Source organism: Enhydra lutris, unplaced genomic scaffold (assembly GCF_002288905.1).
Source record: "Enhydra lutris kenyoni isolate GAN:26980312 unplaced genomic scaffold, ASM228890v2 scaffoldscaffold8, whole genome shotgun sequence".
Lineage (NCBI taxonomy): Eukaryota > Metazoa > Chordata > Mammalia > Carnivora > Mustelidae > Enhydra > Enhydra lutris.
In genome coordinates this window covers 3,050,543-3,076,597 of record NW_019154092.1, presented here as the reverse complement: position 1 = coordinate 3,076,597, position 26,055 = coordinate 3,050,543, and the positions used below count along the sequence as shown (strand labels likewise).

General features: G+C 45.6%; 1 protein-coding gene across 7 annotated transcripts in view; it reads left to right on the top strand.

The window, feature by feature from the left end:
• LOC111142454 (protein HIRA) overlaps window positions 1-26,055 on the top strand; it is an 85,554-nt gene that overhangs the window by 10,728 nt on the left and 48,771 nt on the right. For 2 of the 7 annotated variants that reach the window (XM_022495612.1, XM_022495610.1), the window contains exons 2-9: window positions 7,192-7,254; window positions 9,306-9,416; window positions 10,655-10,745; window positions 12,080-12,174; window positions 19,169-19,264; window positions 20,483-20,643; window positions 22,413-22,580; window positions 24,849-24,962. In XM_022495612.1, coding sequence (XP_022351320.1) covers window positions 7,192-7,254; window positions 9,306-9,416; window positions 10,655-10,745; window positions 12,080-12,174; window positions 19,169-19,264; window positions 20,483-20,643; window positions 22,413-22,580; window positions 24,849-24,962 — 899 coding nt within the window. The other 5 variants (XM_022495616.1, XM_022495611.1, XM_022495615.1 and 2 more) reach the window with 4 other exon arrangements.

The window sequence follows — 26,055 nt, the reverse complement described above, 5'->3', positions numbered from 1 at the left end:
TCTTTTGGATATATACCTGGAAGTGGAATTGCTGGACCACAGGTAATTCTGTTTTTCATTTTTTAAGGAATGCCCATACTGTTTTTGATAGCAGCTGTGACATTTTACCCTCCCACCAGTGGTGCACAAGATTCCATTTTCTCCACATCCTCACTAGCACTTGTTACTCTCTCTCTCTCTCTCTCTCTCTAATGGTAACCAACCTAACAGATGTAAGGTGATAATCTCATTCTGGTTTTGATTTGCATTTTTGTGGTAGCTAATGATGTTGAGCATCTTTTTACATGCTTGTTGGCCATTTGTATATCTTCTTCGGAGAAATGTCTGTTCAAGTCCTTTGCCCATTTTTGAATGGGTTTTTTCCTGTTTTCTGTCATTGAGTTTTAGGAGTTCTCTGTGTTTCTGAATATTAAAATCTCATCATATATATGATTTGCAAATATTTTCTTCTTTTTTATGGGTTGCCTTTTTATTCTGTTGGTAGTGCCCTTTGGTGGGCAAAAGATTTTAATTTTTAAGAAGTACACTTTGTCTATTTTTACCTCTTAATGCCTGTGTCTTTGGTATCATGTCTAAGAAACCATTGCCAAATCCATTGTCATTAAACTTTCTCCCATGTTCTCTTGAGTTTTATAATGTTAGGTTTTACATTTGCATCCTTGATCCATTTTCAGTTAAATCCTTATATGGCATAATGCTCTAGCTTCATTCTTTTGCATGCGGGTGTTCATTTTTTCAGCCCCATTTATTGACAAAACTGTCCTTTTCCCATGGACTGGTCTTGGCGCCCTTGTCAGAAATCACTTGACCACATGTGCAAGGGTTTATTTCTGTGCTCTCTATTCTGCTATGCTGATCTATATGTCTGTCTTATGCCAGTACACACTGTTTTGATTACTGTAGTTTTGTAGTTAGTTTTGAGATCAGGAAGTGTAAGACTTCAACTTTTGTTATTTTCCAAGATTCTTTTAGCTATTCAGGGTCCCATGAGATTCCATAAGAATTTATAGGATGGGTTTCTATTTCTGCAAAAAATGTCATTGCTGGTTTTTGTTTTGTTTTGTTTTGTTTCAAGTGAACTCTACCCCCAACACAGTGCTGGAACTCAGAACCCTGAGATCAAGATTTGCGCGCTTGGTACCGACTGAGCCAGCCAAGCACCCCATCACTGTAGTTTTGATAGGGATTGCATTAAATCTGTAGAGCTTTGGATATTGTTGACATCTTAACAGTATTAAGTTTTCCAGTTTATGAAGACAAGAGTTTTTCCTTTTATTTGTGTCTTTAATTTCTTTCAGCGCTGTTTTCTAGTCTTCAGTGTACAAGTCTTTAGCCTTCTTGGTTACGTTTATTATTTCTAAGTATTTTTTTATTCTATTTTAAATGGAATTGTTTTCTTGGTTTCTTTTTAGATTTTTTCACTTGATGTACAGAAATGCAACTAATGTTTGCTGATTTTGTGTCATTCAATTTTACTAAATTTATCCTGTGGACTCTTCAAGGTTTTCTGCATAGAAGATCATGTCCTTTGCACCCACCTTATATTTTAATATTCTTTTGTAATTTTTTTCACTTAATAAATGTTTCAAACATTTTCCCATGTTTCATTTTTTGTTACAAATTCACCAACATTTGTTAAAACCAAGTATTAATGGGCTGTATAGGATAAGCGTTTCCAGGAACAATGTACAGTGGGCAAAGGGCTCAGGTTCCCCTAAGCTTCCATTCCAGCAGTATGTACTCACAGATGTTCCAGTTGGATTTGCCCAGTGAGCTTTCAGAGCATAAAGACTCAAAGACAGGAGGAGCACAAACCAAAGATCTGAAGGCCACTGAGAGTGCCAGCCATTCTTGTTTGGGCCCTCCCTGCTTCTCTTTGGCCAGTGCTCTCGGTTCAGACTAAGTTCCACATTTGGGCCTCCTCCAGGAGTCTTTTCCCCAGATACCAGGGAGGAGGATGCTGTCTGACCATGCCCTGTCAAAATTCAGCTTCTGTACCTTACTTTTTATTCCTGCCAGAGGGAGAGCATTCACACTGCAGTTGTCGGATCAGCAACCCCCAGGCAGGGAACATGGCCAACTATCACAGTTCTAGGGAGAGAGTGACAGGAGGGTGCTCTGTGTGGTCTGAGGAGGGGTGCAAGAAGGTGTCCAAGAGGGGTCACCTGAAAGCAGGTCCCCAAGGAGAATGGGCTTTGGTAGGTGTGCAGGGAAAACATGCCACTTCATTCAGAGGATGTGAAATTGCCTGGTGGCTCTAGGGCCTAGGGAGTGGATTAATTTCTCTTTTGTCTCTGTTTTTAAAAAACAAAAATGAAGATTTTATTTATTTATTTGACAGAGAAACAACAGAAGCAGAGGAAGGGTCAGAGGGAGAAGGAGAAGCAGGCTCCACACTGAGCAGGAATCCTGATGCAGGCCTTGATCCCAGGACCCTGAGATCGTGACTGGAGCCACCCAGGCATCCCTTGTCTTTGTTTTTGTACAAAGAAAGGTGGAATGCAGGAAACAGTTAGTAATTCATCTTTAACATTGTGCCACAGGAAAAGTTATCTAACTAATCAGGCCATAGATCCTTTTCCTCTACTCTGCCTCAAAGAGCCCTTTAGAAAAAGGAGGTCTGTTCCTACTGCGGGTATGTGAACTGCTGTATTCCTTAGACTGAAGAGTCTAGTGCTGGAAAGAAGTAGGGAGCCAATACCATGCTGGTGGCTTTGAGTAGCGATATTTCATCAACTCTGTGGCGCATCTCTACAGAAGGAAACATTACCCCAGTCACACCTTTCACCAAAGCACATTATGATCTCAGAAATGTTCACATGTGAAATGTGTGCATCTTCGAAGCAATGTGGCACAGCATCTTAATCTCTCTGAGAAAGTACTTTTAAGGGTGACGGGAATTCCACACCATTCAGATTGGAAAACTGGTATTTGGAGGCGTTCAGTAACTTACTCAAGGCTGCATAGTTGTTGAGTAGCATGGCTAAGAATTCTACCCAGGCATGTTCATTGTTCATACCCAGGACTGTTCCCAGCCCTTGTTTCTGCCTTCCTCTGGAGCCTTGAGGCCCCCTCTGGTCTTAACAAAAGCCCATGCTCCACGCAGCTATGTGGAGCTGAAATGTGAATCTGACCTTAGCATTCCCTTGCTTCAGAGGTAGCTGTAGAGGAAGGTCTGTGTTCCTCAGCGGTGTCTTGCTAGGCCCTACCCCTCCTCCAAGCCTCCTCTCCCCACATTCTGCAGCAGCTTGTCAGAATTATTCTGTATTCTATGCCATGTCCCCAATGCCTGAAATTCCCTTCCCTACTCTTCTGGCTGACTCCTCCTCAGACTTTGGGACTCACTTCTGTTGTGATTTCTGTAGAAAGCCCAGGGTGAGTTAGGTAGCTTTCCACCTGTGCAGACACCCATCCCTGGGAGCTTCCTGAGGGCAGGGCTGAACCTTTATTGGCTTTACCTTTCCTCTGCTTAGTCCCATAGCAGGCTCATAGACAACCACAAAGGTGGATGGATGAGAAAACATCCCATCGATGCTATGAGTGGGTGTGGTGGGGAAGACTTGGGCTGTGATGGGTACCTGTGCAGCGAAGCCCCTCTGCTTACCTAGGCTCTGCTCTGTGTGCTCTTGGGGAGTCAGGTTTGTTTCTGACTTGCATGTAAGTCATTTTGATGTGCTTCTTGGGGGGCATATAATACAATGTCTCACAACTTAACAGAACTGAAAAGCCCTCCTGTGGCCAGGTGCATGCTCCCCACTGATGGATGGCCTTCTCAAGACTCTAGCTGAGTCAGCTAGAACTTTTCTGGTGAAAATGACAAATATGTAGCTCCAGTTGCCCTAGGCAGGAAACCGAATGAATTAGCATAACAAACTACCCCTAACCTTGCTGGCTTAAAACAATAGCAATTTTATTATTTGTTTGTGATTGTGAAACCTGGCCAGGCTCAGCAGGGACAGCTCATCTTAGTTTTGCACTGAATCTGCTGGGATGGCTGGAGCAGTTTGGGGCCAGAACAGTTCACCCTGGGTCCTGTTTCAGGGCTCTCATTCTCACTGTTGTCTGGATTCTTTGACCCTTTGACCCTGGATTCTTTGGCCAGCTTGGGGGGTCTCAGCACAGTGGCCTCAGGGTACTTGGACTTCTTACATGGCAACCACCTGATCACTGGAGCCAGACAAATGCCACAGGGCTCTGGCTTCCTCCAGAGGGCAAAAGTTGAACTGCTGGACCTTCTTTAGGCTTAATCTCAGAACTGGAGCAGCATCACTTCAGTCACATTCTCTTAGTTAAAACAGATCACAGAGCCAATCCAAATTCAAGGAAAGGGAAGCATGCAAGGGCAGGAGTCCTGAGAGATGTGTTTCACCAGAACCTAGCCAAGTAGCAGTCTCCCCAGGCCTTGGGACTGAGGTGTCCGGGGTGATCGAAGCTCAGTATAGCAAGTCCAAGGCCTCGTCCAGGTCATCAGGACCAGTTGCACATGTGTGCATAGCTCTCACTCTCCCTCTGACTCCCTACTTCACCTTTCACCTGTGGGCTTTGAATCTCTTCCCTCCAGGCAGTGTCATCAAAGGCCTCCCAGCATGTCCAGGCATGTCCCTTGCCAGCTTCACGTGAAGGGGCAGCACATTGTATACTTAAAGCTGAGCATCCAGTGTGCCCCCTCAAGCTGCATGACCTTGGGCAACTTCCCTAAGTTTTGTGCCTCGGTTTCCCCCTCTGTCAAATGAGGATGTCAGAACGATCCATTGCACCGGGTGGTGTGAGATTTAGAGAATACCTTGGACTGTGCTGCCTGCGTGGCTTGAGGGACCACATCAGACGCTTAGTAGAGTATGTCATGGACTGGGAAGGAGAGCTCCACAGGGCTTACCCCACTGTTGCTCTGCCTCTCCCAGAAGGAGTAGCTGGCTGGCATCTACGAGGACTGGCCCAACTCATTCTCAGCACTAGAAGCCATGGTCTGCACAGCTCATAGCCCTAATTGTCCTTTCTTTTTTCTTGAGGCTTCCCTGTCAGGCACTTGTCGTGCCCCAGATGGTCAAGAAACCCACTTTCTTGCTACTGCTTCCCTCCTAGGTCCTCATCCTCTGGGAAAGCATGGCACATTCTCAGCAGCAGTGTGTCAGGCTCTCTGGCTTAACACACGAGACAACCACCTGACCCAGCAAGGGCATGGTGTGCCATTGTAGGTCTGAGTGCATAGGCACAGGAACACCAGTGTTAACACTTCCAGTCTTTTTTACCTGTATTCTCAGTCCCTACCTTCTTTTTACCTACTGTACATAGTTTTCTGGATTCTTTTGAAGGCAAAAATGGGGCTAATTAGGGTCTGCCCATCTGGACTGTGGAAGAATAGCAATAGCTCTCTCTCCTCGCGTCCTTGTAAGTGCGCTCCACTGCTGGTTCTGGCTCCTTCCAAGCTATATAGAGTGCCAAGCTGTTTTGGGGCTTGTCTTGGGAATCCTTGGAGTGAATGCTCAGGGCAGACCAGGGCTGAATTTCCCGTATGTTTGTGCTCCAGGAAGGCAATCAGTAGCAGCTTGGCTAAACTTGACCTGTCACTGTAAAGCTCTGGCTCTTAGGTGTGGACCTGGAGGTGACTGATGGTCTGGGGAACCTGGCTAGAGCTGCCAGCATGGCAGGGTCCTGCTGTAGCAGCCTTTGTTGTTTTGAATTTTAGTAAGTAGTAGAGATGAAATAGTATGTGATGCGATTTCCAACTTTGCTTGGGTTTCTGCTTGTTCTCTGAGACAAAATAGGGCCCTTGCATTTGGGACACCTGCTTGCTAGTGTCCTTACACAGCTGTTTCACCCTACTGTGTAATGACAGGAAGGAGAGCACATTTCTCCTTGTCTGTGGAAGCTCAGGCTCGATTTGCCTGTTAGGGGTATGGCTCTGTGGAAGAAGATAAAGTAAGCTGTCTATTCCTTGGGGCCCACGCTGGCCATTGCCTTTTTGGGTACCAATATTTGATTTTCCGTATTTGGACAGTAACCCTGGCAAGGCTTTCAGCTGTTAGGCGCCACCGCCTGCCCCTGCCCCACCCTGCCCTGTCTCCACTTGCCATCATGTGATTCTAGAGCTGGTAGCCCTCCTTCTGGTGTCCATGCCAACTCCTCTTAGGTAACGGAGACAGCATCCTTAACCAAGAGACTCCTTGGCAACAGCACCTTGTCTGTATTAGTGATTGCTGACGTTCAGTCTATTGTCATGCATCTGATTTGTCACTGAATAAATGTTACTGAGCCACCACTCATCAGGCCTTTGCTAGAAGCTGAGGATATGGTGATAAACTTGACAACAATTGACATGCCACTCTTAGCATGGAAGCAGACTGGTTAGCCTGACAAATGCCACAGGGACCAGGCCCCAGCAACACTTCAGTTTGCTGGGTTTCAAGCTGTCATGACGCCTTACCAGTCTGGTCCACCAAGCTAGCCACACCGCTTCATGGGCCCTTGGTGTGGGTCTGCACCCTGTGGGGACTCCAGGAGCTAGTAGCTACAGTTCTTCCCCCTGGAGGGACTGAGCATCCAGTTGAACAGAGCACATCCTCTGAAGGAAGTTCAGCCATAGGAGAGGCCAAGAAAGCTGACTCTCCACAGACTTCGAAGCAACACAAATATATAGGAGGGCTTTTGGAAGCAGAAGAATGAGGGAAGTGATAACTGTGGTCTTGGTCAGCTTCTGGTCCTACCCAGCTTCAGCAAGGCAGAAAGGCCAGGGTTCTTGTGTCCAGGCTGCCAGCCAAGTGCAGGTCCATGGGATGGAGTGGTAGCTGAAGATGTAGCTCTGTAACTCAGAGCTGCTGTCATAAACAGCTCATAGCTTTAACAAATGTGTGTCCCCAGAATGTGGCCAGCTACTGTCTATTGGACCTCTGTGCAAACGCTCAAGCAATCTTTGGACTCAGTTCTAATGACAGAACGCTTTGTTCCCCTTTGAGACTCAGCTATTTAATGTCACTTGGAGAGTCTTCCAGCAGTTTCTACTTTAACTAAAACTGTTAGATCATTCCACTCTTAGAAGGAATTTATCGGCAGCCTATTTTTTCTTCCCAGGAGCAGCGATTAGAGATATTACTCATATAACCACTGTTTCAAAAATTTTGACTTTGTTGCTATTCTCCAGTGAATACAAGCCAAGATAGATGTTGTGTGTGTTTTTTTTCCCTTTGTTTCCAGGAAAGCCAATTTTTTCAGTTGATATTCACCCTGACGGGACCAAGTTCGCAACTGGAGGACAAGGTACGTTCACAGAGTAACAGAAAGAGCACGCACAGTCCTGACACCTTGCTCTGCTTCTCCTGGTTGCCCACTGAGCTGAAGATAGAATACTTTCTTTTTTCAGTATGGATATGACTCCATTTAAAATGTACAATTATAATCTGTTATTTCAAAACCCTTTTTTTTTTTTTTGCTCTAGGGTGCTTGCTCCATATAAATATTTCAGTAGTGGGTGTATCTTTCTAATTCCTATTCATTGGGTTAATATTCAAATCATTTTGCATTCCCAAATCCCAGCTTATTGAAGGTGGCAAGTGGCAGGTGGTCCCATGGATAGATCCCCAGCCCTTGAGGCCAAGGTTGGGTCCTCATCTTCGTTCTGGCAGTACTTTCTCATCTGAAAAAGGGGAAGAAGTGGTTAAACTAAAACTATTTGAGTTAGTCATGTAGTTATGAGGCCTTTTCTGGGCTCAGAGGAATTCAGCTAAGTTAGAGAAGTATGCTGTGGGCAAGTAAAAACGCCTACGCCATTTGAAAATACGGCCCATAGTAGTATTAGCATGCTTCATCGGTGTTACAGTGTCACAGTAACAGTGCTGCTTGGAAAGATAGTCATTTTTCAGGCCAGGACACCAAGATGTATATATGGTGGAACAAGGTGGCATTCCCACAGATCTCAGCCCCCGACAGCTTCACTATAGAGCAGCGTCTTCCTCTGGCCAAGGCCTTCCTGGACAGCACCTGAAGAGTGCCTCTGTGAGTTCCAGGCCCTTGGGCCAGGTGCTACAGGGTGGGTTGCCTATGAGCTTCCTGCTGCAAGGGTATGCAGGGGACCCTTGATCTCCTTCCAGCACATTACGGACTGCACCTGGAAGGTACCCACTGACGTCATCTATGACTACTGCACTAAGCTGGGGGACAAGGTTTTTTTCCTCATCCATAAGAAGACATACCTTCCTACCCTTCTCAGTATGTAGTATGGTCAAGAAGAGCTGTTTAGGAAATATTTTTATATACTGGCCAATAGGCAGTTTCAGGTATGCCTTATGATAATTCTGACATGTCCATTTGTAGGCATTTATTGGTGTTTCTTCCTCTGTAATAGTTAAATGAGGGGCCAGACTTTCATCAGTTATCAGTAGGTGAGAAGCTTAGAAAGAAAAATCATTGCAAAAGAAAAGAAAAGATCATTGCCAAAATGCATAGATAATTTTTTTTTAAAGATTTCTATTTTATTTATTTGACAGAGATCACAAGTAGGCAGAAAGGCAGGCAGAGAGAGAGGAAAGGAAGCAGGCTCCCTGCTGAGCAGAGCGCCCGATGCGGGGCTCGATCCCAGGACCCTGGGATCATGACCTGAGCCAAAGGCAGAGGCTTTAACCCACTGAACCACCCAGTCGCCCCCATAGATAAATTTTTTAGCTGGGTTTTATATCACCTTATGATCCAGGATCCCTAAATGCCCTCTTTTGGTTGCTCTCCCATCTATAGGTGACAGCAAAGGGCAGATAAGAAGATAATGAGCCTTTTTTCCTGTATACAGGGCACATTTCATTGAGACGTGGGTCTCAAAGCATCCAGTCAGCTCTAGGGGCTGCCCTTGACTCCAGGCAGCACCTGAAAAGGGATCAAAGTACTGGCAGAAATGTGCTGTTGCCCTTGGTTGCTAAGGTTCCCATGCACAAACCTGAAAGGGTCCTGGGACATCAGTTTTTCCAGTCTTCAACTTACAGATGAGGAGTCTGGTTCGTGGGCAGGGATGAGGACCTTCTAGGGACTCCTGAGGGATCTATTGTAGAGGACAGACTAGAGCTCAGTCCCCTCCTGATTTCTAGTCCAGAGTTCTTTTCAAAGTCAGGTTGGCTTCCCCCTACTACTAAATCCATATGCTTTTTGACCCCCTTCAGCACTTAATCTTTCTTCATTTCTTTTCTGTAACTTAATGATGCAAATTTAGTCTCCTCCAGTCTAGTCCATTATGATTTATGAAAGCTAAGTGAAGACTGTGTCTCAGAGTTAATATCAAATTTCTACTTATTGCACATTGAATTTTTTCTGCTCCTTCATTCCAGGACAGGATTCTGGGAAGGTTGTGATCTGGAATATGTCTCCAGTCCTCCAGGAGGATGACGAGAAGGATGAAAATATTCCCAAGATGCTTTGCCAGATGGACAATCACTTAGGTATTACAGAGTGGCCCTTTGCAGGCTTTGCGTGTTGGCAGAGTGCCCAAGGTTAGCACATGTGTTTGTAATTAGAAAGATAAGGCCCCGTGCGGCGGTAACTCCCCTCGGCCTGCTGTCTGAAGGCACAGATGTTGGCTGCACACCTGGGTGAGTTATTCGGCAGAAGACTCGGCCCGCCCACAGAACCATCTTTGGACAGTCTGCAGGTACCTCTGGTGATTTCCTGCTCATGAGTCGTTACTGCCTGATTCCATGGGGCTTTGGGGCCAGCGACCTGGAAGCAGTAGGGTTCTGGGGAAGGGTGTATTAAAGACAACTCACCAAAATGTCTCAGATTGCCACAGTGTCACTCTGAGGCCCTCTGCCAGGATCCTTTTGATGGTCGGACAGTGTCGTGGTTTCCTTTCCTATATTTAGTGCCTTAGGTTCCTGCTTCTGAGCATCAGAGTGACTGTATCTGGCTCTGGTTTCCAACCTAGCTGCCTTCACTGAGATGCTCCATTAACAGCTATGTCCCCTTCCTTAGCTCTGTGTGTTCTTGCTCTCCCAACGTGCCTCAGTGCCCTCTGACTTGGAGCACAAGTCACTCGCAGGCCATGTGTGGGCTACAACTTGGATAGTGTCCCTTGTATTGCAGGGTTCCCAAAGGCCGAGCTGTGAGTGCTCCCAGACGCTCTCACCCATGAGGGGCCTAGGAGGCATTTCTGCTGGTCTTAATTTATAAGTGCAGAACCAATCAACCTGTAGTGCTGACAAGTTTGGAAAATCCAAATTTAAAAAGGCCACAGATGGGATGAAGTCAGAGTTTTATGCTCTAACAAGCTGCTCCCCTGAAAGTTTTGTGAAGGGCATCTCAGCCTTTTTAGTACATGCCCTCATTTCAGGACTTCTCCCTGCTCAGGAACACATCTCATCATGAGATAGCCCTTTTGAAATAGAGATTTAGTTACACGTTTTCATGGAAACCACCTCCTGTTGATTGTTTCGTCCAGCACTAACACTTCTCAGGTTATGTAGACTTCCCCTCGCCAAACTCTGTCCTGATCATTTGTTATTACAGTACAAGTAGGATAGTATTTAATCTGGATTGTTCTTCTGGGACTCACCCACAGTGGATGCCTTGAATAGTTGAGAGAGAATAGGTTTTATAAACCCTTTGCATCTTGCCAGACTCTGCATAAAGCAAATGGGCATGACTATTGGATTTTCATCACCCTATTTTTTTTTCTTCCCAGCATGTGTGAACTGTGTGCGGTGGTCAAACAGTGGGATGTATTTAGCTTCTGGGGGAGATGACAAACTGATTATGGTGTGGAAGCGGGCTACGTAAGCATCATTTTCCTTTCTTCACATTTTATTTTTAGAAGCTTCTTTGCTGGTCTTAATCACAGTCACCTTTCCCCATTCTGGCACTGAAGTCCCTAGAGCTCCAAACTTCCTGAGTAGCAGGAAGCACACATAGGCCTGGAGCCTCTGGGGCCTGACTAGGTCTTTGAGAAGCCACCCACCTGCCTGGAGACCTACTCAGTCGCCCCCTCCCAGGGCTGCAGCATTTCCATCTGAAAAGGAATATTAATCCTTTCCATTGCTGACCTTGGTAACTTTGTTTTGCTCTTCAAATGAAATTTCCCAACATACAGAATAGGTTAAAGTCAAAGTGCTCTGATGGAATGGGGGGGTGGTATCTGGAGCCTGCCCTCTTTGCCACTCACCTCATTCTTTGTCAGCCCCACCCTGGGACTCTAAGGAGCCCCCTTTGAAAGTGCCTGCTCTGTACCCATAATGAACTAACCATCACATAGAAAACTTTTTCTTTAAACCTAGGCAGAGTGTCTCAGGGTGGGTCCTGGGAGCCTGTTCCATAACCAGCTCCCCAGGTGACTCTGGGAGCTAGTCAGACTAGGGAACCAGACCCTACCCTGCTGCTTAGCCAGAGTGGCCCTTTGGCTGTGGCCATGAGAGCAGAGGCGTGCTATCTCCTTTGGCCCACTCAGTGAGCTCCTTCTGTGAGTTGGTAAAGAGTTGTGGGAGCAGAGTGTGTTAACAGAGGCTCTGTCTATCAGTGGTGTCAGCACCACCTCCATGGGGACCTACCCGACTGCTTGCATGGCAAGCAGTTAGTACCCGGGCTTTGACTGCTTTGCAAGACAGCTTTAAAAAGACTGTTGGCTTTGCTGCTTTAGTCAATATAAATAATGAATTTAGTAGATAATTTGGGAATCTGAAAAAGTATGTGAAAATCACCATCCAAAAAAGCCATGATTAATATTTTGGTATTTTTCATGTGTGTCTTTCTGATCCATTTTCCATGCATAGATGATATTGATATTACATGTATTTTCTTTTCTTTACATAGTGATATCTTCATATTGTATAGGATGTCCTGTGGCCTGCTTCTTTCATTTAATTATATTTGGTGAACATTTCCCCATACAGTGGATAGTCTCTTACCACAAGATTTGTGATGGCTATTTAGTATTTCATTAAGTGCATGGAACATAACTTACCTAATCAGTCCCTTTTGTTCAACAATTTGATGCTTTCTAGCCATTGTCTGGTTTGCTTTGTTCTGTCTGCCATGATAAGCCATGCTGCAGTGACATCTCTGTGCCGTGCCTCGAGTATGCTTGGAGTGCCTTTCTGACTCCTCTTTCACACAGGTACATCGGCCCCAGCACCGTGTTCGGCTCCAGTGGTAAGCTTGCCAATGTGGAGCAGTGGCGATGTGTCTCTATCCTCCGGAGTCACTCAGGCGGTGAGTGGGGCTGCCTTTTGGGATGGGCAGCCCTGGCAGCTGTCTGCAGTCAGCAGCAGCACCTCCATGGCCTGGTGGACTGTTTTGGTCCTTATAGCAGCCTTGCGTCTGGGCCATCCCTCCCCATCACCATCGGTCACACCCTGCCTGTCCCTCAAGGTCTGTGCAGTCACTGTCCCCACTGCCTGCCTCCAGCTGCATTCAGTGCCCCCACTCCTGCCCTCATTGGGTATATGTTTATATCTTCAATGTAGAACTCCCCACGTTCTGCCGTTTATCCTGGTGAACTGAATCACTACCTCATCAATGGATCACTAAGTCTGTAAGCACACTTTATTTATTCCACAGAAACCAGCACACATGAAAAGGGGCCCGATGAAAAGTTTTTTACCTGACCTTGAGTATATTTGAAAAGTGTTTAATGGACTTGAAATGGAAAGGGACACATTTTACAAATTTACACCAAAGAAGAGGAATGTCATTCAAGAGTAGTTAAAAGCCATGTGTTGTACAGTCAGATGCCAGGGTGCTAGAGTGACTATACCTTGGAAAGCCTGTGGTCTAGCCAAAGAATGGCCTGAAGCATTTCCCAGACAGGGAGAGCAGAAGCCAGAAAGGCCTGGTGCACATGGTGGGTCAGCAGCATTTCACCACAGCTGGATCTTTACATACAAGGCAGGGAGTAGTACAGAGTGGAGCTGGCTAAGTGTCAGGGGCCAGGTCATAGAAGGTTTGTGTTCCCTGTTAATGAAGGTGGCCTTTATTGTGGAAGAGATAGGGAGCCTTTAAAAGATTTGAGATGTAAGAGGGAGATCATTCTGATAGGTATGTAGAAAGGAGCTTGTTTCAGTGGTTCAGATGAAAACTGTAAGGGCCTGAACCAGGCCTGGGATAATTGGGATGGAGGGAGAGACTGACTTGAGAAATTCTTAGGACAAAGCAGGGGAGGGATGAAGGAGAGTCCTAGCTGGTGCCTGCATAGCCGGTGGTGTCCTCTCTCAGACTATATCGATAGTGGGCTTATGAGGATGGATACCAATTCATTGTGGGATGTGCTGAGTCTGGGGAGTGGGGGCAGGGAAGAATGTCACAAGATTTGGAATTGAGCCTGGAGCTCTGGGAGAAGATGGGGCAAGAGTGAGTGGTTTGGAAGGCATCAGCCGTAATCCACTGACAGTTTATGCTCTGCAAATACTCTACACACACTTTAAAGGTGAACAGACCCACCTCTTAGTGACCGTAGATTAATTCCACATTTTTGAAAGCTGGCAGAGTAGTATTGTATACTTGTTGATAACCATAAAAATGTGTAACTTAACCTCGCTTACTCACAGTTACTCAAAGCAGAGTCTAATTGGACTCCTCTGGAACTTGGAGAAAGTGTCCATGCAGGTGTTCAAGTGTGGGGTGGGGCCTCAGTGAGGCCTTTGTTGGGTTCCCTACCCTGAGACTTGGGCTGAACCATAACTTCAACTTCTCTCCATACCCACCATCCCAGGGTTCTCCTTTACCAGGAAGTAGGGTTGCCCACTTTCAGCAGGGACACCCATTTCTTGTTCAGTGGTCCTGATAGCAGTTATGGGCAGAACTCTTAAAGAAGAAAAATCAGTGAAAACGCAAAAATAAATAAATAAATAGAAAGCACTGGGTCTTTGAAAGCAGAGTGTGAAAAACATATACTTTGGCATATTTAATTGGGGAGTGAGGGTTGGAAGAAAAAAACCTAGAAGAAATTAGAGGGAATGGGGCTAGAAAAACGTTTAACCTAGAGGAAAAAGTTACCACGGAGTACAACATAATATTTATTAAACTAAAAAAAAAATGCTAAGAGAAGTAAAATTTTCTAGAAAATACAAATTTTCAGAATTGATACCATAAGGTTAGGAAAACTTAAAGTAGTAACCAGTGAAAAAATTGGAGTCCTCATAAATGCTTCCTGATCCTAATTTATTTTTTGATTTGTTGATGCGGGGTTTTTTTCAAGTTTTTAAGAAAAATTATTCCAGGTTGTAGAAATATTTATTCCTTTTTTTTTTTTTTTTAAGAATTTTTTAGGTACTTTATTCTTCTTAAGATTTTATTTCTTTATTTGTTGGGGGGAGAGAGAGACAGAGAGCGAGAAAGCACAAGCAGGAGGAGTGGGAAGCAGAGGGAAATACAGGCTCCCTGATCAGGAAGCCTGATGTGGGACTTGATCCCAGGACCCTGAGATCATGACCTGAGTTGAAGGCAGACCCCTAACAACCGAGTCACTCAGGCGCCCCTAGAAATATTTATTCTTCAAAGGAAGCTGTGACCCTGGGTTCCAAAAACCTAAAAAAAAAAATAGTAAAACAAAAGCTTAGACGAATACGAAAAAAGAAAAACCAGAAACATAATGCTTGTGAATTTGATAACTTTTTAAAACACTAATTCATTTTGATGAAGTATGATTTATAATGGAAGAATTTTGTGTATTACTATAACAACATACTAGGAGGTTAAATGAGAAAAGACTCTTGGAGCGCCTGGTTGGCTCAGTTGGTAGAGCATATGACTCAGTCTCAGGGTCCTGAGTTCAAGCCCCAAGTTGAACTTGGAGCCTACTTTAAGAAACAAAAACAGTCATCTAAGGAGGTTTTCTGAAAGGGATATGAGATAATTTAGCATCAATTTGTAATAAAAATATTTTTTAAATAGCCATAGGAAGCTATTTCCTTAACATGAAATGTCTTTTTCAAACCAATGGCAAATATTGTAGCACGCAGCTATTAGAACTTAAAAAGCGTTGAAAAGCACCTAGAGCTAATAATGAGTCATTGAGTTGGTCTCATAAGAAAACTTTAAATTGGGACGCCTGGGTGGCTCAGTTGGGTTAAGCAGCTGCCTTCGGCTCAGGTCATGATCCCAGCGTCCTGGGATTGAGTCCCGCATCGGGCTCCTTGCTCATCAGGGAGCCTGCTTCTCCCTCTGCCTCTGCCTGCCATTCTGTCTGCCTGCACTCGCTCTCTCTCCCTCTCTCTCTGACAAATAAATAAAATCTTAAAAAAAAAAAAAAAAGAAAACTTTAAATTATTTACCTTTCGCTAGTAATAGCCAATTAGAATATCTAATGATACAAAGAGAACTCTTATACAGCAGGAAGAAAAATTGTAAATATTCAGGAATACTTTTACCAAGAAATGTGTGAGATCTGTAAGTCTTAAAACACAAACCTTTTTTGAGAGAGCTAAAATGGCCACTTCATAAGTGGAAAGATCAAAAAAAATAAAGACACTATTTTTTTTCCCAAATTCATTTAACAAATATTTATTGAGCACCTGCCATGTTCTGGGTGCTGTTCTACCCTCAGGAAGTTTACATTCTTATAAGAGAGACAGACAACTAGTCACATCAGCAACTAGAAGATAAGTGCCGAGAAGCAAAATGAGATGGGTTTTCCAGGAGTCCTCACTGAGGTGACATCCAACAGGAGACCAGGTGGAGGTGAGGGGACCACTGAGTACACATCCAAAGAGCCTTCCAGGCTAAAGGAATAGCTAGGACACGGCCACTGTGAGGGGCTCTTCTCTGAGTGAGATCGGAAGACTAAGTAGGATTTTGAGTAGAGGAGTGAGGAGGCCTGTGGCAGCTGCATGGACTACAGGCAGCACTGGAGAGATCACTGAGGAGGCTGCTGGCGAGATGGGTCATAGTAGTGGAGGTCAGGAGGAGCGATGATCAGATGGAGAATTCCTGGTGGATGGGATATGGGGTGTGAGATAAGCAAAGGAAATCAGGACAGTGTACCAGACTGTGGTCTGGAGGGTGTCAAGAATGCAGTTGCCATTACCTGATGGCAGGTGTGTAGGTGGGACAGACATATTTGCTGAGGGAAATGTTTAAGAATTGGCTTTGGGGCATGTTTAGTTTGCATTGCCTAGCAGGGGTGTAATTAGCCCTGCTGCATAGGCATTTTGATATGTGAGAGTTGAGTATAGGGGACAAGTGTATGTGGGACTGGAGGCCAAGGGTGGAGGCTGGGGTGATGGGGTGATTTGGAGGTGATAAGGAACCAGTCAGTGAAAAGTGGCTGAGATGGAGAGGAGACCAATTAAGATAGAGAGAGCGTTTGAAGGAGAAGCAATCCAGCAGTGCATCCAATGTTGTCTTGAGGTCAGGTGAGGACTGAGGATACTGACCATTGGACTTGATGACATGGAGGCCACCCATGGCCTTGGCTAGTGCTGTTCAGGCTGGTGCAATTCAGTGGAAGCCTCATTAGAGGGTCCTCAAGGTTAAGACCCAAGAGAGGACAGAGCTAGACTGAACCAGGCTGGGTTTTGGGCACCTGTGAAAACACAGAAGAGTGGAGGGTATGGTAGACTCTAAGCCAAATAGGGAGACAGCAGAAGGCCCATAGCACCTGGAAGCTCTGTTGGAGCTGAGAGGGAGCTGGAAGCACCAGTTGATGGTAGGAGTAAGGGAGGGTTGGCATTCAAACCAGGGAGGAATTACAGTGTGTTGTTTGGGAGAATCTCTGGGCATGACTGGGAATGAATGCCTGAGGTAGCAGAAGCCAAGGTTACTGGAGGAGGAGGCAGAGTTTAAGGATCCAGGAGCCTTGGGTATTAAACAGATCATCCTCCTAGAATCACCAAGAATGATGATTAGAGTATCCGGAATGACAGTGACCAGAAAACACTTCAAATGCAGGAGAGTCTCAGATGTATGTAGATGTGCAAAGAGAAAGAGCGGGAATGGTATGGTCTGAAGACAGAAGCTCCAAAACTGGGGTTAAGGGAGAAAATTAGTGGAAAATTTGTCCATAAATGGCTTTACTATATAACTCAGCAGCGACTCCAAAGGGCACTTGGAAGAGTAAGGAAGGTTACAGAAGAAATCATTCAAAGCTGCAATGATTAAAATGTCATGAGTTTGGGGGCAAAACTAACAACATTGAAGTAGACTACATGTACCTAGGACCTTGGTGTATTATTGTGAAGGAGGCACCAATTATCAGTTATGGGAAGAATTGTTCCCCACTTGTGATAGAATAACCATTATATGGTTTGTAGATGAGGAAAGAGTAAGGTAGAGCCTCCCTAAATACAGCATGTACTGAAATAAATTCCATATGTTAAAGAGAGAAACATTCTAAATAATTAAAGCAGAAGAAAACAGAACTGAATATTCATCAGACCGCTACCAGAGGGAATGTTTTTTAAGGTTAACAGGCAATAAAAGACATCACAAAGGAGAATCACAGATTTTACTATATCAATCTCTTACAGTATAGGAAGATAAACTGTTAGAATTTGCAGCTAATGCCTGTATTATCAGTAGTCCATGGAAATTGCTAGGAAAATCACATCTCCCTTCTGGAATTCCCTCCCAGCTGACCACTTCTCGGCTCTAGGACTTAGGTACCATGGTGAAATTCTGATGTTTACATGTCTGCCCCTCTTGGCCTCTAAGCTCTTAGAGGAGGTTTTTATTCTTCATTTTTTTAGGCATTGCATTGGTGTTTGTTAGACCCGCTGCACAAAAGGCCTCCCAACAGACAGAATATGGGAGCAAAATAGCCCAAGAAGACAACTCTAGACAGATAGAAAAAATCTTCACTTTTATTAGTAAAGTTAAAATATAAAAAATGTACTTAATAAGTTAGAGGGGAAAATCGTAATCCTCAAGATAATAAGAGAATTTTGAAATGGACATTTCTGCTTATAAAAGTGTAAAGTCATAGAGGTTTCTGAAAAGCTGTCTATGGGGTTAAGAGAGTCCAGACTTAGGAAAGTCTTCAGGCATTCTGCCCAGAGTCCACTTTGGGCTGCCAGGCACAAGAAATAAACCAGAGTGTGGAGAATGGCGTACACCCATGTGCTCATTAGCATGAAACCTGGGACTCAGTTAATAGCTCATTAGTTGATAGTCAATAGTTGAATCAGGTCTGTTTATGGACATGGAATGTAGAACTAAACAAGAGGAGCCCTTAGGATCACATAGGCTGTGGGGGTACTAAATGCAGCACACTAGCGCTTATGCAGTGTGAAATACAAATTGCAGTACCTTGTGGAAAAAATTCATCAAGCTGTCCCTGAAGACTGTAAAAAATAGAAAAAAAAAATAGAAGTTTTGAGTATTTTGCTTACACCTTTTTAAAAATCCTATGAGGAGAGGACTAGATAGCTATTAACTTGCTGCTGTGTTTCTGTTTCTTCACCTCACCAGCCATTCTTCTGTACACCTAGCACTGCACCAGGCACAGAGGTTAGAAAAATCACACCTGCACGGCGAGATGGGCCCGGTCATCGTCACCGTCACAGCTGACCTTTATCGATGCCTTGGTGTGTGCCTGGCACCGTGCTACAGCAATTTCCCACATTTAATCCTCATAATAACCCTCTGAGCATAGGGTTGTGGTTTTTTTTTTTTTAATCTGCATTTTATAGATAAGAAAACAGTCACAAAGAATTAACATGAGTGATTGTGTTTAGGGGTTCTCTAGGGAAGGGATATTCTGGTGGGGTCTTGGAGATGAGATCCAGTTTGTGAGGAGAAGGGCCTGAAGATGGCCTCCCACTTATTGGGCAGCTATTGTACTCTGGCTCTGTGCTAGCCATTATGCCAGGAGCGGTGCCTGTAGAGCTCAAAGGGCTCTCAGAAAGGCCCAGTTGGGATCAGAGAAGCAAGCTTAGGGAGCCTGAGGCCACAGTCCCAGCAGGTGTCAGAGCCAGAGTTCTTATATGTGGCCCTAAGTTGTCAGCCATGTCCTCAGTCACCTCCTTTGTGAGGGGTGAGGGAGGTCACTCAGATGCCTCAAATGTCATGACCAGTTCATAAACCTTAGTGGGGAAGTTTTACAGACTGGTTTTTAAGAAGGAGTTTAGTTATGATGATTGCAAGTCAAGTTTCCTCAAACATGAGAGGCTAGGGGCTGCCGGCCAACCTGGCAGACAGGTGTTGCCGAGTGCCCCCCTCGCTGAGTCTGCACACCAGATAAGAGGCTCACCGCCAGCCCTCTGTCTTCCAGATGTGATGGATGTAGCATGGTCTCCCCATGACGCGTGGCTGGCCTCATGCAGCGTGGATAACACTGTCGTCATCTGGAATGCTGTGAAGTTCCCAGGTCTGGACCTCTGACTGGGTGGCAGCATAAATGGGCTGATCATCTGGAGCAGGGTGGGCTCTCTGTCTCCTAAGGCTGGCAGTGACAAGTATGTTGCAGTGAATGGGGATTCGTGCGTCTCATCAGCAACTCAGTTCTTTCTCTCTTCAGTGACATTTGTTTAAGGTTTTAAAAGAGGTTTATGTTAAAGAAAAATAGTAATTGAGGGCTAGCGTGGATGTGCCACAGATCACGAGGGTGATAGGGTGGCATTGCATGTGCTTGGCACCTGGCATTCCCCACTACACACATGCTCTTGAGGGCATGCCTCTCCACCCTCCCCACCCCACTGGGCTCTGGCCTCCACTTAGTTGCCATCTCCTCTCTGAAGCTCTTAAACAGATATAGGCTAACAAAACCAGTTTTGCAAAAGATTGGTATTTCTTATTAATGTGTGTAAAGTCAAAACAGATGGCATAACCTAGCATATCACTGTAGTTGATAACTAGTAAGATACTTTGATTCCTCTTTGGTATCTAGAATATGTTTTGTTCGTGGGCTAAAAAGCATCCTCCGTGAACTAGGCCCAAGTCATTTTCTCTATAAGCCACCAAGATGTGGGCAGGGTGGGCAAGGGGCATTTTCATTGTGGTCACAGAGGGCCAGATTGAGAGTTGGGGTGGCATTTAGATTACAGGTCTCTAGGACATGCTATCTCATACACTTTTGTCCTTTGTGATGACTTACAAAGAACTTTCACCACAGTGCTCCATCCCCTGAGCTGTTAGGCCTGCTTTTAGCTGCCAGGAAGGTTCAAATCACAAATATCGATGTCACAGCACAGGTGGGCATGGCCTCCAGATGGAGAAACCACTGGCAGAGCTGCCAACCACAGACAAGTCAAAGGGGCAGAATTTGACTCTGGCCAAACCTGGATCCCTGCTTGCCTGCCCTTTAGGGGGCTTATGCAGGTTCAGTCAGTATTAGCTGTGGCTAAAGGGAAATCACAATGCCTGCTCCTGGGTGTAGTCCTTCTTTCAAGTTGCTTTTGGCTTGATAGGGATCATATTAGGGGGCTCTTTGCTTGTGCCCAGGGATGGGAGCTGGCCAAGATGGACTCCTGAGATCCCTTCTCTTGGCTAGCCATTCCATAGCCCATGGATTGCAGCTCATGTTTCTATATAGACTCATCATTTTCCCTTAGCTAATGCTTTCCCAATCTCCTCTTTTCCTCCACAGAAATTCTAGCTACGCTGAGAGGCCATTCTGGCTTGGTAAAGGGGTTGACTTGGGACCCTGTTGGTAAATACATTGCCTCTCAAGCTGATGACCGCAGCCTAAAGGTGTGGAGAACGCTGGACTGGCAGTTGGAGACCAGCATCACCAAGCCTTTTGATGAGGTAAGAACACAGCTCAGGGAGTTTGGTCCAGCAGCCTCCCTGGCCTCCATGCACAGACGAGAAGCTGGCTGGGGTCCATACATTGTGGTTGAACCAACAAGGTTCTCTGGGGTGGGCACTGTGGCCCAAAGAGTCAGATGGTGAAAATCTTTCACTTCTCAGACAGTATGAAATGTCCAACTTTGAAGTGAGAAAAAGCTGAAGAGAACTTTAGTGATGCCTCCATAGCATTGTGCCACACAGGTAGAGGAGGCCTTCTCTTTTATTTTTTCCTGACTGTGCTGTGGCTTTACTCACTGACTTGTACTCTGCAGGCCAGCCCACTTCTCTCTTGGATAGTGAAGCAGTACCTCATGCAGAATGTCTGGATGTCAGACTGCAGTGACTTGGGTAGTATTTTACTACCTTTTATTTGAGTTCTTGTTTCATGTGGAATCAGAGTTCAGGGTCTCCCTTATTTGTTAGATATTTCTTAAGTGCCTGCTGTAAGAAGGGTAGTACTGGATAAAGGAAATGAAAGTGGACTGAGATGGAGTCTCTGCCTTGAAGCTTAGAACCTGGTGGGAAAGATAGACTTTCACATCCATTGTGAGTATGGTGATGGAGTTGTCCAGAATGCACAGAAGCAGCCGAGGAGTACTGATTACATCAGAGGAAGGGCTATGAGTAAAGTTTTGCAAGAGGTCTAGACATTTGCCCGTAAGTCAAGGCTGGCTGCAGAAGGAAGGTGGAAATCATGTATGCAGTTTTCCCCAAACCAACAGCACCACATGAGCACTGGTATTCACCCTGCTTAGTCCTGCCCTCCTTAGGAGTATGTGCCCTCCATGTACAGAGGACATGGGCCCTAATGCCTTCTGGAGCTCCTCCTCAGGGTTCCGGCAACCAGGCAGCAGGATCCCACTAGCAGGGTTCCTGGGGCAGCTATGGAGATAGGCAGGAATGTTTGGAATCCCAGTAGGGAGCTGGTGGGACTCCTTAGCCTCGGGTGGGCCTGAGTGGGCTTGAGGCAGCTGTGTCACTGCACTCAAGGCCATGCATCATCCTACCCTTCTCTAGGGTTGTGAGGCCAAGATCTTAATTCCTAAGTCATTCAGGCTGCCCTGGACTGACCTTGAGCTTTAGAGGGCTGTTTTTCTGGCCCATATCATCTCACTTTGCAGGAATAATAATGTGGAGGGATGCCTTGCTTCAGGCCTAGTCCAGATCAGGGGAACAATATCTTTCTGCCATGGATTTAATGGTTTATATGGGCTTTACGAAGTTTTTCTCATTTGCTAGTTAGTAGCACCACCAGTCTTCAGCTGAGGCAGGCTGAAGAAAGCATGTAGCGGCTCATGGTCACTGAATGCATCACAGAGACGGGTTCCTGAAGGTCCACAGAGTTCTTTCTCCACTGAAATGAATGCTCTGCAGATCTCATGTGGTAAGGTTAACATGCTAGGCAGAAGAAAGAGGTCAGTGGCCAGACAGATTTGGCCCAAACAGAACTGACAGAAGAGGTGGCTATTGATCATCTAGATGCCACTGTGTTGTGCTCAGCTCCCATAGGGGAGTATAGGGTGCTGCAGCTCCCAGTCTCACCTACAGCCTTTTTTGTCAGACACCTGGAGGGACTGGAGCGTTAGAGCTATTAGCATAGCCAAAAGCTGGTGTACATGCTCTGCCATCATACATTTATAAATCTGAATTCGACTCTATTCTTGAGGACAGAGTTTTGGTCACACAGTTGGTCTTGAGCTCCTTCCAAGGGCACATGTTTCTTTCAGTGTGGAGGGACAACCCATGTGTTGCGTCTCAGCTGGTCACCTGATGGGCACTACCTGGTGTCTGCCCACGCCATGAACAACTCTGGCCCCACTGCCCAGATCATTGAACGAGAGGGCTGGAAGACCAACATGGACTTTGTCGGGCACCGGAAAGCTGTGACTGTTGTGGTAAGTGTACTTAGCCTCCACCTGGGTGCTGTCTTGCCCCGAGGCTGGGTCACATGTGGGGCTCAGGTGGTGGGCTCTGAGAGTCAGCACATGCTACATTCTTGTTTCATTTTAATTACTTATGTTTCATAATTTTTAAACACATTTTACAAAACCGAATACATACTCACATATTTTAATGAGTTTCACCGAAATCAGTCTTTGATTGGGAACATTGTAGCTCCACACTAGCCTTTTTCCATATTTGGGTCAGGTCCTGTGTACTCAAGCATGGTGGTCCTGACAAGTGCTCCAGTAGCATGTGCCTGCTAAGCACGTGGGCCTATACCCCACCCGTGGCCAGGTGTGGCTGTGAGGCCATGCTGTGGATCACCTGAGTCTGGAGCTGCCCTACCCAATCTTGATATGGAGGGTGAAGGGTATCGGAAGATACGGGCTACTTTTAGTGAGGGTTTTCTCAGCACTGGGCAACCAAAACAAAGTAAATAGGTTGGTGGACTAGGGTTGACAAAAGTGAAGGATCGGGGCGCCTGGGTGGCTCAGTGGGTTAACGCCTCCTCCTTCGGCTCAGGTCATGATCCCAGGGTCCTGGGATCCAGCCCCACATCAGGCTCTCTGCTCAGCAGGGAGCCTGCTTCTCCCCCTCCCGTCTCTCTGCCTGCCTGTCTGCCTACTTGTAATCTCTGTCTGTCAAATAAATAAAAATAAAAAATATTTTTTAAAAATAAGTGAAGGATCAGGGGCACCTGTGGCTCTGTTGTTAAGTGTCTGCCTTTGCCTCAGGTCATGACCCCAGGGTCCTCCACAGCAGGAAGCCTGCCTCTCCCTCTCCCACTCCCCCTGCTTGTGCTCCCTCTCTTGTTGTGTCTCTCTGTCAAATAAATAAATAAAATCTTTAAAAAAAAAAAAAGAAAAGAAAAGAAAAGATGAAGAATCAGCCAGGATCCTGATCTCAGTTTTTCGTGTTACTTAAAATGGGCTAATCTTTCCAATTGTTTAAATTAATAATAAATATTATAGTGGTGCCTGGGTGGCTCAGTCAGTTAAGGATCTGACTTGTGATTTCAGTTCAAGTCATGATCTCATGGGTCGTGGGATCAGGCCCCTCATTAGGCCTGAGATCAATGGGAAATCTGCTGGAGATTCTCTCCCTCTCCCCCTGCCCCTTCCCCCCACACACTGGCTCACTCTCTTTTTTTTCTCTCTCAATCTTTAAAATAATAATAATAAATATTATATGTTGTGACTTAGAATATATATGTTTTATACAAAAAAAATGTTGCTTCTTTAATTTTTTTTGTATTGGAACCCATGTAGGACTTTGTTTGAGCCCAGGTCCTTGTTATGAAAATGATTGAAAATCACTGCTTCAGCATAGCACAATGCTTCCCCATGACTGTCAGGTGGTCCTCATAGGCACTGTAAGAGTGACACTGTGAGATCATGGTACTGATGCCTCTCAGGCAAGTCAGGGTGAGACTCAAGACCATGGTACACACCTCCAGGTTCTATGTTGTCTGGTCTTTATACCTGCCCTCTGGAATTAGAACCCCTATGGGCCAGGCCAGCTGATACCAGGCTCCAGGGAGCCACCCTTCTCCTCAGTTGTCCTGGCTTGGGGACTCCAGTTCTGAGTCTAGAGTTCCTATCCCTTTCAATCCAGGAATATGGCAGGAGCTCTTGGTGTGCTTGCCAAAAGCAGCACCCAGGTTACACTGAGGACAGCCCCCGGTACAGACTTTAGCATGACTTAGCTGGCCAAGTAAGATTATTCAGGGCTAATCAGTATCTGCTAGATAGTTTTGACTCTGAGCATCACTTACAGTGAAGGGGAAAGGATTAATGGGGTAGGTATCTGACAATCCCACCGACCTCTGTCAAGACTTTGTACCTAAAGCCAGGTCCTGGAACTGGCCTTTCTCAGGCCAGGATGAAATCAGAGAGCCGATTTCAGTAGCTCCCATGCCATCAACCTGGCTACAGGCCCAGAAATGGAGAGTTGGTGGAGCCAGCTTCAAATCCTTGTCCCACCACTTACTTATTGGGTAACTTGGCCCACTTTTCCTGGCCTCCCTGAAACTCCATTTCAACCTCAGCAAAATGCCTTCTGGGTAGTGATGAAGATGAAGTCAAGCATGCTGAGTGCCTGGGGCTGGGAGAATGTCATTGTGGGTTTCCCCCAGACAGGCTGGTATTGTGGTATATTTCTGAACCTGGCATGGGGTGTATGCTTGATGCTTAATTAATTATTTTAACATTTGGCTTTAGAAATTCAACCCAAAAATCTTCAAAAAGAAGCAGAAGAACGGGAGTTCTGCAAAGCCCAGCTGCCCGTATTGCTGCTGTGCTGTTGGCAGCAAGGACCGTTCTCTCTCCGTCTGGGTGAGCCCCGACTCCCTCCCCCCAACCCCCCAACCCTCCCCCAAGAGCTTTTGTGGCTCCTGCAGGGGGAATGAGAAGGGGCTGTTGAAGGAGGCGGAGCCCAGAGGCCTGGAAGAGCCACTTTTAGTGGTGCTCAGTATGTGCTTCCACCCTACACCTGGGGTCAGGCCCCCGCGTTACCCCAAGAAGAAGGGAGGACTGAAGACTAGGCTTGGGCCCAGGTAGAAAAGGCCACCCTGAGCCCCAGTCTGAGCAACTCTGTGTCCAGACTCTGGGAATACCCTCACTTGGTATGTTGTGTTTGCTTCCTTTTGGAAAATCTTTCTGTCTAATTATAAAACTTACAGCCAAATAAATAAATAAATAAAATTTAAAAAATAACCTACAGCAAATGCATTCACCTAAAGTATACACCTCAGTGCGTTGTCATACGTGTATGACATACATATATACAGTCTAACCACGAACCTGTAACCCCTCATCCCCGCCCCCACTTGCCCCCAGTCAAGACCCCACTTCCCAACCCCCTTTGGCCAAGGCAACTGCTCCAGTGATGTGTGTCACATCAACAAGTTGTGCAGTTGTGTTGCTTTCACTTGATTTAATGTTGAGATTTGTGTTTGTTGTTGGATTTAGCAATCAATAGTTTGTTCCTAACTGATTTCCCCATAAGCAGAATGGACTTGTTGTGGAGCTGAAGGTTGTCCTCAGGCTGCCTTTATTACAGTTGTTTGTCACACAGAAATGGATTTCTGTGTACACTGTGGTTCTTTTTTCACATGACATTCTTATCGACGTTCTTACTCACATGACATTTCAGAACCTGAACCTTAGTGCTATCATAGGCACTTCCAGGCATGTTCTTCCTGGGCTCCTGCTGGCCTGCTTTGACCAAAACATTCCTGATCCCATTTTCTTAGAATGCTGAGGTCAGGTGTTCACATGGGTTCCAGATTTCTGAGTGGTCTGTAGGCACATTTTTGAGAGAAGAGACAGGGCTATTTTTTTCTGAAAGTAGAATTAGGGGAGGGGCAAGATTCTTCTTATGGATTCCAGGTAGCTCAGATTTCCTCTCCTCAGGACTAGGGTAGCT